This window comes from Phascolarctos cinereus, unplaced genomic scaffold (genome assembly GCF_003287225.1).
Source record: "Phascolarctos cinereus isolate Bilbo 61053 unplaced genomic scaffold, phaCin_HiC Scaffold_5;HRSCAF=322, whole genome shotgun sequence".
In the NCBI taxonomy this organism is placed as follows: Eukaryota; Metazoa; Chordata; class Mammalia; order Diprotodontia; family Phascolarctidae; genus Phascolarctos; species Phascolarctos cinereus.
In genome coordinates this window covers 469,329,774-469,347,872 of record NW_027555958.1, presented here as the reverse complement: position 1 = coordinate 469,347,872, position 18,099 = coordinate 469,329,774, and the positions used below count along the sequence as shown (strand labels likewise).

The 18,099-nt window shown below is 44.4% G+C and overlaps 1 protein-coding gene across 1 annotated transcript in view; it reads left to right on the top strand.

Moving 5' to 3' along the window:
* Positions 1-10,042, top strand: part of WLS (Wnt ligand secretion mediator) — a 150,824-nt gene extending 140,782 nt beyond the window's left edge. Inside the window, exon 12 of the mRNA XM_020992999.2 lies at positions 9,820-10,042. Coding sequence (XP_020848658.1) covers positions 9,820-9,857 — 38 coding nt within the window. The 3' untranslated portion in view covers positions 9,858-10,042. The remainder of the gene's footprint in view (positions 1-9,819) is intronic.
* Positions 10,043-18,099: the final 8,057 nt, after the last annotated feature.

The following is an 18,099-nucleotide window of genomic DNA, read 5'->3' as shown; positions in this document are numbered from 1 at the left end:
TTGTGTTTTATAGCCCTCTGGCTGTGAGTCTGATTCTGACCCCCTCTCAGAATCGTTTTTTTTAAGTGCAGAAAATTCAGGGCACAGGATTACAAAGTAAGTCAAAGATAGTTTTTTCCTCATACAAGTTCACAGCCTCCCCCCAAAAAAATTGATCCCTAGACCCTCATGGAATCCAGGTCAAGAATCTCTGCTCTAAGACTAAGTTACAGAAGAGTTCCCTACATGTCCTCACCTGGAGTACTTTACAATGGGGAAATCACTGGTCTGGATGCCCCTCCCCCCAAAAAAACAGTCATATCCTAGGTATAAAAACAGATTTATTCAACTTCACAGAAGCATCCATGTATTTGTCTCTTTGTTTTTCTTGAATGGGACATTGGAGAAGATCTGTTATAAAAAATATATTAATTTGCCACCAGAGCAGAGAACAGGGCTAGGCCCATGTCAAGCACTGGTTTCTGAGAGATGGGGATATGGTCCAAATCCTCACGTCAGGGCGAGGGGCTGCCCTGTCTGGATGTCGACCACACTTCTATTGGGAGATTGGTCTTGGCCTAGCAACAAACATCCCCATGCTTCTGCAGCCAGCCTTTCCCCAGCCCTCCCTCTTCCAGAAGCCTGCTTAACTGTTCTTTCCGCTGCCCTTTGATGTCCGACCCAGTGACCAGCTCCCCAGAGTCTGTCCCTGGCCTATGTGTGGTCACCGAGTTAGCTCCTGAGGCCTGGGGGATGAGGCCGTTTCATCCGGCCACTGAGCTCAGAGGGGTGGTTAGGGCCGCAGAGGCTAAAAAAGGAAGCCGCCGTGGGAGGGAAGCTTTGGCTTTTTTCTCCTGCAAGTACCCAGAGTCCTTTGCCCACTTCTGCTGGACGGATGGCTGAATCCTGCTTGCCTTCCTAACTCATTACAGAGCTGAGCTTTACATGCGATAACCCTGTCCCAGGCAGGATGCAGTAGGTGTGAATCTCCCACACGTTTCAAAGGACAGCTTGGGAGGCAGAGGGCTGGTGAGGAGAAGGCAGTTGGGCTAGTGGACAGGGTGGTGTAATTGAAGTGAGAATGACCTAGGTTGATTCCTACACACACTAACTGGGTCACCCTGAGTCTCAGCCTCAGTTTCCCCTTCTGTAAAATGAGGGGGTTGGAATGGCTTCTAAGATCCCTTCTAGTCCTAAATTTATGAGCCTATGTAAAGGATTCAGGATAATCTCTTCTTCCAAGCATTAAGGGCAGGGATAAGGGTCTTCACACGCGTGCATGTGTGCGCGCGCGCACACACACACACACACACTATTAACAGTCGTAACCACAAAAGCAGAAAAAAAGCTAATCACAGGCCCCATACAAATAAAAAGTCATGTAATTTAGGTTTGATTTGTTTAGTACAGAAGATGAACAGCCAGAGGAAAAAGGAGGCATAGTCCCTTTGTGCTGCCCTTATCGAAGTTCCATATCTGCCCTACTTTTGAAGTCTGCAGTTCAGTTCTGGCCACCACAGCTTAGGAAGGACATTGAATAAACGAATCCAGCCAGAGGAGGACAACCAGGTTGGCAACAAGCCTGGAATCCAGGTCATCTAAGGAGCAAGTGAAGGAATTAGGGATGGTTAGACTGGAGAAGGGGTTTCAGGAGAAGAATGTCTAATGAGGCTGGGAAGATGAGAAGGGACCAGCTTATGAAGAGCTTTAAAAACCAAACAGGGATTTATATTTTATCCTAGAAGTAATAAGAAGCCACCAGAGTTCAGGGGGAGTGACATGGCCAGAGAGGTGTCGTGAAGATAAAAACTTCAAGGTTTGGCACCTGATGAGATACATGAAGTGACAGTGAGGAGTCATCTTCTCAGTACTTCAGGCTCAGAACCAGAATCCTCACTATCTCTTACCCTCCATATATATTGCCAAAGCCTGTCAATTTCACCTGTACAATATTTCTTGTGGATTTCACCCCCCCATCCTCTCTTGCAGATTTCACCTCTGCCCCATCTCTTGCGCATTTCACCCCCTCTTTGCAGCCTGTCCTATGGATTTCATCTCTGCCCCATCTCTTGTGGATTTCACCCCCCCCATCCTCTCTTGCAGATTTCACCTCTGCCCCATCTCTTGCACATTTCACCCCCGCTTTTGCAGCCTGTCCTATGGATTTCACCTCTGCCCCATCTCTTGTGGATTTCACCCCCCCTGCATCCTCTCTTGCAGATTTCACCTCTGCCCCATCTCTTGCACATTTCACCCCCGCTTTTGCAGCCTGTCCTATGGATTTCACCTCTGCCCCATCTCTTGTGGATTTCACCCCCTGCATCCTCTCTTGCAGATTTCACCTCTGCCCCATCTCTTGCGCATTTCACCCCCTCTTTGCAGCCTGTCCTATGGATTTCACCTGTGCCCCATCTCTTGTGGATTTTATCTCTGCAGCATTTTTCCAATATGGCCCATTTTCTCCTCTGACACTGCCCCCACCCTGGTGCAGGTCCTCATCACCTCAGGCCTAGATTATTGCAATAGCTACTGATGGGTCAGCCTGTTTCAGTCTCTCTCCATATCATGTATTCTCCATTCAGTCTCTAAAGTGATTTTCCTAAAGTGCAGGTCCAATCACGTCACACACACACACACACACACACACACACACACACACACACACACACACACACTCAACTCCCATGGTTCTTTGTCACCTCCAGAATTAGGAATCTAGGTTTTTGACTCTAAACCGAGGACTGCTTCCACTACACCAAAGCTGAGTGTTGGACTTGTAAACAGGGAAAACTGGTCTCAAACTCTGCCTCTGACTTGTACTACTTGGGGCAAGTCATTTAATGGCAATGTTTCCTTGATAATTCTCTACTAAAGTCACAGAAGGGTCGTGACTTGTGTTAGAGGACAGAATGCTCACCTGCCTTCCTCACGAAAAATCATAGCTCTTCCACCTAGATCATAGATCCAAAAGCTGGAAGAAATCTCAGAGGCCATCTAGTCATAGAACCATACATCTTAGAAAGGACTTCAGAAGCTAATTCGACCCCCCAATTTGCATATAAATCCCAAAGAGCCAGTCAGTCAGCAAACATTTATAAAATGCCTACTATGTGCCAGGCACTTTGTGAAATAATAGGGACACAAAGATATGCAAGAAAAAAAATTTTTTTTAAAAAGCAAAACTAAGAGAGTTTAACTGACTTGCCCAAGATCACGCAGATAGCCCATGACAAAGGAAGGATTAAAATGCAGGCACTGACTCAAAAACAGAACTTTTCCTTTGGACCATTAATCCCCAACTCAACTAAAAAATTGGACATAATTTTTTTTTAAATTCAGGATAAGAAAATAAAGACCTCACATACAAGCTGCATGAAGAATAAAGATTGTGCCACTTTGAAATGCTAGGGCATTTTGTCCAGCACTTAAGTCATTCAGGTGATAGAGCTGCAGGGTTAGGAGACACATTCCGTCTGGCTTCAGCTTGAGAGCACCAGTGACAGACAGAGTTCACTCTGGCCAGGGGAGTCCATCCCAGCCAGCCTTAGCCTTGGACTCATTGTTTGGTCTTCCTCATAGTGAGGGGGAATCTGCCTCCCCCCAGTGGTAGTTCAGCCCTTTGCAGTTTCAAGGTTTTAGTCCAATCTCTTCCACATGACAGCCTTGCATATATTCAAACACAGTTCTTCTGTTCTCTCTTTGGCCTTTTTTCTTTTCCTTTTCTTTTATTTCCTAAGGTTTAAACACGGTGAATTCCTTTGCATCTGACAGGGCAAATTCTTCACATTTCTGGTTTTGTTCCTCCTGTCCCATTCTCATTCTTTCCAAGCTGTGGTGGCCCAAGCTGAGCGCTGTGCTCCTGCTGTGGTCTGAGCACCTGGAGGTCGAGTAGGATTCTTACCTTCTCTGTTTTGGACTCTGTGCTTCTGTCTTGTAAGACTGTACATTCTCTCTCTGTCTCTGCCTCTCTCTCTTCCGCTCTCCCCTTCTCTTTCTATTTTTCTCTCCCTCTTTCTCTACTTTTAGTAAAATAATACAGTTGACCCAGACTGAGATTGCAGTAAACTAAAATGCCAAGTCTTTGTCACATGACACTATCTAGATGTCTCCCTAATCACATCCTTTTGCAGTTGATTCTTTGAACTTTATTGTAGGAATTTACATTTGTTCTCATTAAATATCACTTTCCTCCCATAATTCCCCTTCAGTCTACAGGACTGACTGGAGACTCAGTAGAGTACTTTAAGCACTGGTGATTTCATTGGTGTGAGTGACCCCTCCAATGATACAATCCCACCTCTCTCTGCCTTGGCAAGTGGTCTTCAAGAGGTGCCATGGCCAAAGAATGCCCCACCCTGCAACCAATATAGTGATAAATGTTTATTCCATGGTCAGCCTTTGAGAACCCAAGGTCTCTTATAGAGCTTATTTTATCAGCAAAATAAGCTTTAAATTAAAAACTAAGGTATAATATAATAATAGTTTACATTCTCATAATACTTCAAGACTTACCAAGCACCAAGCATCACCCCACTAGGAGCCAGAGAGTTAGAGCTAAGAGTGACCTCAGGGGGTCATCTGGTCCAACCTCTTCTTATTAGACCCCTTTAACAGATGAAACTGAGGATCATAGGCATTAAGTGACTTGCTTATGGTCACACAGCTAAGAGGTGAAGGGACACGATTTCAACCCGCGTCATTCCTCATTCAGTCCAGAACTTTGCAGAACCAGGAGTCCTCAGTGTCTTCTTGTGTCAGGACTGCCTTGGTGGCCAGGCTGGTAAAGCCTGTAGACTCCTCAGAATGGTGCTTTAAAATGATTCAATGAGATCACAAAAGAAACATTTGCATTAAAATAGAATTTTAGAATATGTATTAGATACAGACCCCTTCTGGCTTTCAATGTATGCTCCTATGCAGGGATATGCTGGTGAATGTTTGACAAGTGGCTCTCTGGAAAAGAAAAAAAAATGGTCTGCGAGACACACTTTTCAGTTTAACCTGTATTGTACATATCTTCTTAATCACCTTCTTAAGTCTAGAAAATCAGCAAAACCAACAACTGTTTTAAAACTCTGTCTAAAGTGGGTGATGCCAATGACCAAAACTGGACAAGGAGCCATATCTTCCAACTCTAAATTCAGGGCTCTTTAGAATAACTAGCCTGAGATTAGAGGGATAGATCTTGTCACCATCTTTATAGACAAACAGATGGACAGACGGACACTCATGCTGAAAATTTAACAATCAGCCTGAGAACCATTTGGAGCTGACTCTCATATCCTTGCTCCTATGATTCTTACAGACGTCAGTGAATACCCCGGACACCCAAGGAGACCTTGCATATGTCCTTTCTTTTGGGGCTCCCCTCAGAATTCTCCTCTCTAATATAGGCAAATAGGTGGCACAGTAGAAAGAACACTGGACCTGGAGTCAGGAAGACCTGAGTTCCAATCCAGCCTCAGACACTTAATAGCTGTGTGACTGTGAGTCAGGCCTCAGTTTCCTCACCTATTAAATGAAGATAATAATAACACCTATCTTTTAAATTTTTTCTGCAGATCAAATGAGACATTAAATTTAAAGTACTCTACAATCCTTAAGATGCCATATAAATGCTAATTGTTGTTATTATTATTATTATGGGAGGCATTAGATAGAGAGATTAGCTCATGTAGTTCTATGATTCTATGAGGCCCAGAGAGCAGTTTCATCCTTACTGTAGATTGTGTAAAAATCAGGCACTCCTAAGACACATTTATTAATCACTTACTGTGTACAAGGCATTGTGCTAAATGCTGCTGAAACAAAGACAAAAGTGAAACAGACCCTGCCCTCAGGGAGCTTACACTCTACCAAGGGAAACAAAATATACACAGGTAGGCATATGAAAAGTAGACATATAATAAATACGAAGTGATCTCACAAGGTTGGGAGAGGTGATTTCACAGGGCTAGGAGGATCAGGAGGGCCTTATGTGAAAGGTGACATGTGAGCTGAGCGTTGAAGAAAAGTGGGTGGTGCAGCGGATAGCGCACCAGGCCTGGAGTCAGGAAGATCTGAGTTCAAATCCAGCCTCAAACATGTACTTAGCTGTATGACCCTAGGCAAGTCACTTAACCCTGTTCACCTCCGTTTCTTCATCTGTAAAATGAGTTGGAGAAGGAAATAGTAAACTACTTCAGTATTTTTGCCTAGAAACCCCCCAGTGGGGTCACGAGGAGTCAGACATGACAGAAGGGACAAACAACAGAAGAATTCTAAGAAGCAGTGAGGAGGAAACACCTCCAGACGTGGAGGATAGCCTGTGGCGGGAGATGGAAGCATGTGTGTGAGGAACAGCAAGATGGCCAGCTGGGCTGGACCATAGGGCTTGGGGAGGAGGACACTGTGTCATGGATGTCATTTGGCTTTTTGGATGACTAGTTAGAATTCAGCCCTCAAACTGATACATGGGGTTTTTTGCAAAGCTCTTTGCTACCCTCTGCTGGCAGGAGTGGGGAATTTTCCCTCGATCACTAACAAAGATGGCGAGAGATTTCAAGGTCCCATCTTGTTCAGGTATTCTAGGGTCCTCCTTGGAGATGTGTGCCCAAGAGAGCTCCTGACCACTGCAGGGCAAATTCCAGCATCTCCCCAGCACATGGCCTTGTTATGCTGCTGCCTGAGGGTCTAAAGGGACTATAAACTTTCTCAATTGACATTCAGAGGCTGAGAGGTATACAGGAAATAATAATTGAGCCTGGTGTTTATTAATTTTTTGAAGGCTAATGAATTCATCTACAGTCATATATCCTCTCATCTAAGCCTCACATCCATCCTGTACCATTTAGGTCCCCTACATATGATCCCAAATGTATAGATGAGAAAACCAAAGCTTAGTTGAAGTGACACACCTACGGTCACAGGGAAAACAAGTGTCAGGAGTGATGCTTCCAACATTCTCTCCAGTATATCATCCTGCACCCGATTTAGAGTTGGAAGGATCTGCTTCTGCTGCCTACTGGCTGTGTGACCTCAGATAAGACATGCCACCTCTCCAGACTTCAGTTTCCTCCTCTGTAAAATGGGGGAACTGGACCATATGATTAATATTATATTGCATGCTAAGGCTGACAAAGTCTTTTTTTCTGAGAAGCCAACAAGGTGGGGAAAGTGTTATTCATTTCAGCTTTTCCTGATCCAAAGATCAGGAAAGTAAGACTTAAAGACTTGGTTCCATGGGGACTAAATGCTAGGACTGGGATTAGGTCGAAGGTCTTTCCTGATTGCAGAACCAGGTCTCATCTTCTTCCCCCTTTGCTGTCCTGCCTTTCTTGTGCTTAGGGCCCTGCCAGCTCTAAGTTCTAGGAACTTGCAATGAATAATCATTAATTAAGCATCATCTCCAGACAAAACACTATGTTGGGCGCTAGGGATAAAGAGATGAAAATGACAGGGCATCCTTTCTATCAAGGACCTTACAAAGGATTGAGATGGGGAATGGAGATATGAATGTACATGCATGTATGCGTACATATATACGTATACACATATGTATGTGGTATGTATGTATGTATATATAGCGTGTATTTATGTATCTATCTATCCACCTACCTATCTACCCATCTATCTATCCATCTATCTACATCTATGACTACCTATCCATCCATCTATCCATCTGTGCATCTATTTATATCTCTCTATCCAATCATTCATCTATCTACCTATCTATATCTATGCTGCTCTCTATCTGTTCATTCATCTGTCCGTCTGTCCATCTGTTTGTCTATAAAGATGGTGACAAGATCTACCCCTCTAATCTCAGGCTAGTTATTCCAAAGAGCCCTGAATTTAGAGTTGGAAGATATGGTTCCTTGTCCAGTTTTGGTCATTGGCATCACCCACTTAAGATGGAGTTTTAAAACAGTTGTTGGTCTGGTTGGTACAGGAATTTTCTTTACCAGCAGCTACTTTATGCTCATGAAATCACAGGTCTGGATCTAGATACATGTATCTGTATTTGTAAATAGAGAAATCAGGTGTAATAACATTTCCTAATGAATTTGTTATATGTGTATATTATAAATGCATATATAATACATATAAGTGTGTATAGTATATATCATACACATATATGTATAGTGTGAACTATATAATACATACATGTGCACATAGAGTATATACACATATATACATACCTACATATACATACATACATATGTGTGTGTGTGTGTGTGTGTGTGTGTGTGTGTGTGTGTGTGTGTATGGTGACCCTGAGCAAATCATTTGACCTCTGAAAGCCTCAGGTTTCTAATTTATAAAATGTGATGAGTTGGACAGATGGTCTCCAAGGGAAATTAGAACCTAAATGTAGATGAATGTGTCAAGTTCTAGACCAGGGAGTCTTTAGCCTTTTCCGCATCATAGCCTTTTACTGATCAGTCTGGTGAGGCCTCTTGACCCCTTCTCAGGAAGATGTTTTTAAAGGCATAAAATAAAATACATAGCATTACAGAAGAAGCCAGTTAGGTTGAAATGCACTTATCAAGTTACCAGTTCCAAATTTATGATCCTATGATCCTCTAATTAAGGCAAAAGGTCCTAAGGTGTCTGAGGAATAGGAGAGCATTTTCAGCTTGGGAAAAGTTGTCCTGCCTTTGTCACTGACCACCTCCCCCTCCCATCTAGGCATCTTTAAAAGGAGAGGAGTAGATCTTTCCAACTCAAAATCGAGGACCACCCCAACTAGAGCCTAAGCGCCTCGTTTTTCATGCTCATTACTGTTGCCCTGGGGTTAATATTTAAAGGTACACGAATATTTGGGAGGCTACACTTTCTGACGTTCTCTAGCTCCCAGCTACAATCCTGCCTTCTACCAGAAGCCTTTCCTTCATGCCAGCACCTCCCCTCTGTGGACTGTGTTTGAGATTAGTCATTTGCAAGGTTTCTCCCCCAACCGTCAGCTCCTGGGGGGCAGGGATCATCTTCTGCCTTTCTTTGCATTACCAGCATGTAGCCCAGTGCCTGGCACATAGTAGGGGCATAATGTATATTTATTGACTGACAAGGAGAAATGCTACATAAAGGTTCCATTTTTTAAAACTCAAATTCTGAGAACAGAACATAGAGAAATGGCCGATTCCAGCAAGATGATTGAATTTCACTAAAGAGAAGAGTTTGCCAAGATGACCACTAGCTCTTGGGCCTACTCAGGCTGCAGAATCTGGTCAGGCCACCCTTCTCTCTGGATAATACAACAACCAAAACCCAGAACTGTAACTAAGGTGAGGCCTTTGTGGCGTTGGCCCAGGACCCTGGGATTTAGGTGTTTCTAACAGCGTGTGGACCCCTTCAGCAGGTTCGAACAACCAAGGCACATTCCTGGCAAAGCAGTTGGCTAAAATGGGAAAGTACCAGATGGGGTCCTATGACCTCTGCGCACATCGTGTTCAACATTTTATTTGGAAGCCCCTTCTGTGCAGTTTCCCCTCACTGCCAGGATGGTCAGTTATGGCTCTGCTCAAACCTAGAACTGGGAGGGACAGATTCCAAAGCGGGGGAGAGCAGGAGAGGAACGTGTGAATCTCAGAATTGGAAGAGAGCTCATAGTGACCGGGTCTAATCTCTGCGTGGCCTATGACATTCGGAGGCCAAATCAGGCTCTATCCAACTAGTCTCAATAGAAAACCTCCACTCATGACCCCAGCCTCCCTCCCAAGGCTTCAGATCTCTGTGTCAGACATTCCCGATTCCTTCAGCCTGTCCCCATACGGCATGAACTTGAATGAATGATGCATGAACAAATGTGTGGCAGGCCGAGGATGCTGGTGCTGAGAACTTCCTTTTCTGAATCTTCAGGAGCTGTGCCTGTGGAATCTTCAGGAGGCGTGGAGTGAGGCCCTCACCTTTCGGGCTGCCCGGCCACCTCGTTCATGTCCTTCCAGATCAGAGCTTCTTAACCAGGCGTCAGTCAAGGAGCTTGTTTTTTTAATCTTAATAACTGTTTTTTGACATCATCAGTTTCCTTTTGAATACTATGTAAATTGTGCATTTAAAAACTTCCATCTTGAGGAGGGATCCAGAGGCTTTGTCGCTGCTCAGTCATGTCTGACTCTCCATGACCCCATTGGCAGTTTTCTTGGCAGAGATCCTGGAGTGGTTTTTCCTTTTCTTGCTCATTTTACAGATGAGGAAACTGAGGCAAACAGGGTGAAGTGACTTTCCCAAGGTCACTCTGCTAGGAAGTGTCTGACACTGCATTTGAACTCTGGTCTTTCTGACTCCAGGCCAGGTGCTTCATCCGCTGCACCAGAGGCTTTACTAGACTTTCCAAGGGGCCGGAAACACAGGAAAGGTTAAAAGCCTCTGCTCTGGAATGCAACATGTCCTATAAGATTATTATATGTGTGTTTATATGTGTGTGTGGGGGGGTCTGAGGTGCTTGAGTGGTGTGTGTGTGTGTGTGTGTGTGTGTGTGTGTGTGTGTGTGTGTGTATGTGCGTATGGGTGCACGGGGGGGAGTGTGGGTGTGTGGTGTTTGATGTGTGTGTCTGTGTGTTTGTATGTATGGGCATATGGGAGCTTTTGAGTGGTGTGTGTGTGTGTGTGTGTGTGGTATGTGTCTGTGTGTGTATGAGTAGGTTTGTGGTGTGTGTGGGGGGGGGGGTGCATGCGTGTGTGTTTCTGTGATCGCTAAGGTCTCTCCAGGCGCTGACATTTTGTGACTCTGGGCTCTGGAGGGCCACATCTCCCACCGCAGCCCCCACCCCTCCCGCCTGGCTCCAGTCCACGTGAGCAGCCAGCCAGCAGACCAGACAGCGCTGACAGACGCAGCCCCACCGCTACTGGCCACCAGGTGGCAGTGGCTGGTGCCGAATGCTTCTTGTAGGGTGATGGTCCCACGATAGAGAAGGAATGAGGAAATCTGTGGTCTGTGTTGCCTTGGAGAAGGTTCAGGGAAAAGACCCCTGGGCTGGAGCCAGACGACTGGGCCCAGTCCCAGGCCTGCCATTTATTCCCTGGGGGCTTAGGGACAGAGATTTCCTCTTTCTAGGTTTCAGGATCCTCATTGTAAAACAAAGGTGCAGCAGAGAGTGAGGCCCGGTGTCTTTGGCATCCAAGGACCTGGGGTCTAATCCCATCCTGTGCGACCTTGGGTAAGTCACTTCTCTGAGCCTCAGTTTCCTCATCTGTAAAATGAGGGGTTGAACTAGATGGTGTCTGAGCTTCCTTCCAGCACCAGACAATGGTCCTGTGATCTCCCTGGCAGTGGGGACAAGAGAGAGGGCACTGTGCTGGCTTTGGGGTCAGAGGACTTGGGTTCAAGTCCCCCTCAGATGACCACTACCTGGGTGACTCTGGGAAGATCACTGAACCTCTCTGGGCCTTGGCTTCCCCATCTGTGAGGTGAGGGGGGTGGCCAAGATGTCCAGTGGCATCCCTTCACACTCTAGATCTGGGCTACAGTGGGATACAGGAGCAATGGAAGACTCTAGAATCTCTCTACAGAGCTAAAAAGCCTAGACTAGATGGTGAGATTGCTGAGCACCACGGAAACCCTAGAACCATGATGTCATGAGGCCTGACGCCAGTGGTCGCTTCTCAGCTCTGTGGCCATGACTGGCTTTGTCGGTTCAAGGCAAACTCAGAGCCTGAAGCAAAGCTGGTCAAGGCCTAGAACAGGCCTAGAATCCCCAGGATTGCAGATGAGTCAGGACTAGGCCAGACCTTCTGGCCCAATAAGGCACTTTCCTCAGGGATGCAGCTCTCCTTGGCTACCATGCAAAGGTATAAGGGTGTCTAAGAAATGTTCAATAATTGATTCTCAAAAAAGCCTCAGAATCCCACAAGCCGGACACTCTCAAGTTGCATTTGCATTCTCGTTTTCTCCATCACTTTCTTAAGTCTAGACAGTCAACCAAACGATAAATCAGTTCCTAGCCCTTGCTGATTTCTGCAGGGTAAATGCCCCCCCCCCAACATTTGGCTGGCTCGGGCCCACTCCGCCATGATGTGACATGGGGCCCAGTGGAAGTGTCCGGTAATGACAGCCTCCAGAGCCACCACCTCACAATCTGTTTGTGACGCCATCATGGAATGTGGCATCGACCAATGGTCAAGCATTTATGAAATGACACTATGGGAGGCAAAGATGAATGTAAAATAGTCCCTGCCCTCAGGGAGCTTACAGTCTATCAGGAGAAGCAATGGCTAAACTGAACGACTCTCTATCCGCTGAAAATGAAACGTGACCCTTTTGGTAATCCATTCCCTTGGGTCCTGAGACTATCTGCATTTGTAAGAACAGTTCAGGCATCAGACTAGTGATGCAATCTAGAAAAAGCCTGCGTCATTGGGAATAGGGTTAGCCGAGCTCGGAGAAGGATCAGAGAAACGGTATTGATTAGATCCAGCAGAACTGATCCCCATGACTGGTCCCCTAACATAACCAGATTCCTTTAATTCAAACAGTATATGCATGTAAGTATGTAAAATAGACACATAATAAAGAAAAAGTGACTTCACAGGGATGGGGGGGTCAGCATGGGCCCTTCATGGAGGGTGGCCTTGGAACTAAACACGGAAGAAAGCTAGGGACTCCAAGAGATGGAAGTGAGGAGGGCACTGCCTATGCAAAGACACGGAGGTAGGAGATGGACTGAGCCTGAGCATTTATTAAACCTGTGTGCTAGGTGCTGCACTCAGCAAAGACAGTTCCTGCCCTCAAGGAGCTCCCATTCTAACCTGTTCTACTGGCCCTGAGGACAGAGCCTGGAGCAGTGGGTGGAGAAGTAGGAGGAACATTTAGGCTGGGCATCAGGAAAACCACCCACAGTGTCCCACTGCAACAGGTGGTGGGCTCCCCATCACTAGCTGTCTGCAAGCAGAGTGGGGATGATCGCTTGCTGGGGAGGTGTCACACAATTTCCTTGTCTTGAATGGGTTGGATTAGATGGCCAACGAGACCCCTTTCAACTCTGAGATTCTAAGATTCTCTCAGAATCCTACACTTAGAAGGTCAGTGTGTTGTCGAGGCTAGCATGCTGGACCTGAAGGCAGGAAAGGCCTGGGTTTGAATCCCACCCCAGACCCACCTAGTTACTTTGTGTGACCCTGAGCAAGCCTCTTAATGTCTTCAAACCTCAGTTTCCCCATCTGTCAAAGAGGGATAATAAGAGACCCTCTCTCCCAGGCTTATGAGACTCAGAAGAGCTGGCATCTATAAAGTGCTTTGGGAACAATAAAGCCCCACGTAAATGCCAGTTCTTACTCTTCGCACACTGGTGTGTGGCTTTTGCAAACTTAGCAGAGATTTCAGAAGCCATGCTAGATGTGTTTCCTTTCTTACTGCCTTCAGCTGACTCACACTCTTCCATGTACTCCCCACTGAAGGAGATGGGGTTGTTTTTATTGCAGCTCTAAATAGGGATGCTGGGTGATTCAGAGTAGAAGCAGATCTGAGACGCCCTATTTAAAAAAAAAATCATAGAATCACAGATCTGGAGTTGGAAAAGACCTCTGAGGCCATTAAGTGAGACCCCTTAATTTAGAGATGAAGATACAGAGGGCCAGAGAGGCCATAGACTCAGAGATTGAGTGAAAGAAAGGGCCTTATCTCGCCTCTCCCCCTCATTTTACCAATTAGGAAAACTGAGGGCCAGGTCACTTCACCTCAAGTGCAGGTCACATAGCTAGGGAGCACCAGAAGTGAGACTTGAACCCAGCTCCTCTGACTCAGCAGTTAGAATCAGACGCACTGAAACGACTGAACAACGAAAAGGGCCCGAGTAGCCTAGGATGACGAGGTGGCCTCTCTTCCTGCACAATGCTGAAAAGTTGGTCTGTCGTGACAGAAAAAATGTTGGACCTTGAGTCCAGAAACCTGTGTGAAAATCTAGGTTTGCCATGGGACCCCCTCAGCACCTCCATCTCCTCATCTGTAAAGTGCGAGTCATACCCTCTGTTCCACCTTACTCATAGGGCTTTTGGTCAGGTGTAAATGAGATAATCTCGGTAAAGTGGTTTGCTACCTTTAAAGAATTATGGAAATGTCAGTTATCATCCTGAAGAAACATTAGGCTTCAGTGCATCTGAGCCTGTTCCCAAAATGTGCTGAATGTTTTGGAGTTAGAGACCTGAGAACCTTGCTAGGAATGATGGACCTTTAATCCCCTGGTCCTCTCCAGAGGGAGGGGCTGGGAGGCAATGCTAACTCTGGGAAGAGGACAGACTGGGCTTGAGGAAGGTTCTCTTTGGAATCTATAGATAATTATTGTCTCACCGTGTCCATTTCCATAGTGGTTTCGGTTTTGTTCTGCTCTTTGTCCTGTTCTTTCCCTGCCATGATCCCTACCATTTCCCTACCATAAAGCAGGTAGCTCCTAGAGACAGTGTGGTGGAGTGGACAGAGTACTAGACTTGGTGTCAGAAGGACCTGGGCTCCAGTCGCATCTCAGACCACGATTAGCTGTACAACCGTCAGCAAGTCAGTTTTTCTGTAAAGTGGGAGGGCTGGATTCAGTGGCCTCGGAGCCACCTTCCACCTCTTAAGTGATGACTCTTTGACCTCAGACAATGAGTCCAGTGGATGCACAATCTCATGGACTGCCATGTTCCCTCTATCTGGCCACAGCTTGTCACATATACTACTCTTACCCTCGCATCCATAAGCCATCTTCAAGGGGGCCTAGAGGGGGGAATGGGGTGGGCCTTTGTCTGGTTCTCCCGACATTCTGTGGGTACCAGTGAAGCACTCTTCATCTCCCAGTCATCCCTTGCTCTTGCTACAAGACTAGCCCCCTCCTTTTCCAATCACTCGTCTTCTTGATGATATCTATTAGATCACTGTGTCTACCAGGGGTCTTTACATTTCCCTTTGGGCTACTCAGAATTTTTATTCCTCAGACACTGCAGTAACTCATGATTTTACACCATACAGCATCACTGGAAGAGTTGTAATATTAAAAAGATGGGGTTTTTGTTTGTTTCCAGGAAGACCTTGGGGTCATTGAAAGGTCCAGTTTCCCAATCTAACCCGTTCACTTGCTCCAATTCAATTTTGGTCTCAATTCACCACCTAATGAATGGTCTATGTTGCTCTAGTTTAACACATGTGTTTAGTAGGTGTTTATATGATGGCAGTCATATAAATGTGTTAGAACTCTTTATTAAAGAAACTTTTGCATACACACACGCACGCACACATACACACACAAACACACACACACACACCTGACCAAATGACCCAGGGCAAAGTCATTTCTCTTCTCCTAGTTCCAGCTTCCTCTTCTGTAAAATGAAGACTGGTTAGAAGGCCTTTACAACAGTTAAGGAAAGAGATAATAAGGGCAGACCAAGAGCTCCAGGATGTAGGAAACAAAGAAGAATTAGAATGGAAAGGAAGAGGGAGATGTAAAAAACAAACAAACAAAACAACCCCACAATTTTAAGGAAAGAGCACTGGGTTTGGATTCAAATCCTGGCACCGCTACTTACTGCCTATGTAACTTGGCCAAGTATTTCAACTTTTTTTTCTTTTTAAATTTATTTATTTTTAGTTTTCAACATTCATTTCCATAAGATTTTGAGTTCCAAATTTTCACCCCATCTCTCCCCTCCCCCCACCCCAAGATAGCATGCATTCTGAATACCCCTTCCCCTAGTCTGCCCTCTCTTCTACGTCACCCCCCTTCCCTTTTCCCCTTCCCCTTCTGCTTTCCTGTAGGGCAGGACAGACTTCTGTACCCCATTTCTTGTATTTATTTCCCAGTTGCATGTGAAAACTTTTTTTTTAAATATGTGTTTCTAAAACTTTGGGTTCCAAATTTTCTCCCTTCCTCCCTCCCCATCCACCCTCATTGAAAAGGCAAGCAACTCAATATGGGTTATACATGTGCAGTTATGCAAAACACTTTCATAGTAGTCATGTTGTAAAAAACTAACTCTACTTTCCTCAATCCTATCCCACCCCCCCATTTATTCTATTCTTTCTTTTGACTCTGTTTCTCCTCAGAAGTGTTTGCTTCTGATTACCCCCTTTCCCAATCTGCCCTCCTCTCTATCATCCCCCTGCTCTCTTGTCCCCTCCCCCCCATTTTTCTGTAGAGTAAGACAGATTTCCTTACCCAATTGAGTGTGTATGTTATTCCCTCCTTAAGCCAAATCCTATGAGAATAAGATTCACTCATTCCCTCTCATCTTCCCCTGTTTCCCCTCCACTATAAGAGCTTTTTCTTTTCTGTTTTTTTTGAGATAATTTATCCCGATCTACCTCTCCCTTTCTCCTTCTCCCAGTATAATCTTCTCTCACCCCTTATTTTTATTCTCCAGATATGACCCCTTCATCTTCAACTCACCTGCTGTGCCATCTATCTGTCTCTCTATCTATCTCTCTCTCTCTCTATCTATCTATCTATCTATATCTATATATATGCATACATATAATTTTTTCCCTCCAACTACCCTAATACTGACAAAGTTCTCATGAGTTATAAATATCATCTTTCCATACAGGAATGTAAACAGTTCAACCTTAATAAGTCTCTTATGATTTCTCTTTCTTGTTTACCTCTTCAAGTTCCATGTAAGTCTTTTATTTGAAAACCACATTTTCTATTCAGCTCTGGTCTTTTCATCAAGAATGTTTGAAAGTCCTCTATTTCACTGAATGACCATTTTTTCCTCTGAAGGACTATACTCAATTTTGCTGGGTAGGTGATTCTTGGTTGTAATCCTATCTCCTTTGCCCTCCGGAATATTATATTCCATGCCCTGCGGTCCTTTAATGTAGAAGCTGCTAAATCTTGTGTTATCCTGATTGTGTTTCCACAGTACTTGAATTGTTTCCTTCTGGCAGCTTGTAATATTTTCTCCTCGACCTGGGAACTCTGGAATTTGGCTACAATATTCCTAGGACTTTTCCTTTGGGGATCTCTTTCAGGAGGAGATCTGTGGATTCTTTCAATTTCTATTTTGCCCTCTGGTTCTAAAATATCAGGGCAGTTTTCCTTGATAATTTCTTGAAAGATGATGTCTAGGCTTTTTTTTGATCATGGCTTTCAGATAGTCCAATAATTTTTAAATTCTCTCTCCTGGATCTATTTTCCAGGTCAGTTGTTTTTCCAATGAGATATTTCACATTGTTTTCTTTTTTCATTCTTTTGATTTGTTTTACTGTGGTTTGATTTCTAATAAAGTCACTAGCCTCCAGTTGCTCTATTCTAATTTTTAAGGAAGTGTTTTCTTCAGTAATCTTTTGGACTTCCTTTTCCATTTGGCCAATTTTTCTTTTTAGGGTGTTCTTCTCCTCATTGGCTTTTTGGACCTCTTTTGCCATTTGGGTTAGGCTGGTTTTTTTTACATAAATACACTTATTTGTTGATTTATTTTACTACTCTCTGGGTGTGATGAACTACCAACATGGCAACTCCCTCCACTGATAGGCCACATCTGTAACTTATATAGTCTTAAAATGTTGCTTAAAACATGGAAACACATGCAAAATATAGTATGAGAAAAACAACATACATAATGATACTACTGAAACAATGTAACTGGAAAGAATAGCAAAAAAGTTCAATAATTAATGACCAAACTCAGCCCCTCAAAAAAGATGGAAGAATGTCCTTTCTTCCCTTTCCTTCTTTGCCATGGTAGGGAATTGTGGATGTGGCACATTACATAGAATGTCAGATTTGGTTCATCTGTTGGCCAGTTTTGCTGAACTGTTTTTTCTTCTCTTACTCTGTTATAAAGGAATGATATCTGGAACAGGGTAGAGAAGTGATATTGGAAAATGCAGGTGATGCAAAAGCAAGGGTATCAATTAAAATTATTTTAAAAAATGATTTGCTTTGTGGGAGAGACATAATGCCAGAAATCTATTTGTAGTCATGAAGATTTTTTAGGGAGTTTTTTGCCACTAAGTAGAAGAAACTAATTTTAATTTTATAACAACAGTCCTGTTTCCTAACATTCAGCATCCCTGAAAGAAGAATGTCTTTGTAATAATGTCTTTGGAATGAAAAATTGTCGTTTGCCAGGTATTTCTCTCTAATTTGTTTGTCTATGACATTGACTTGACCATGGTTGGGAAAAATTCTTTTGTCCCATACTTCATCTCTTCTCAATACAATACTT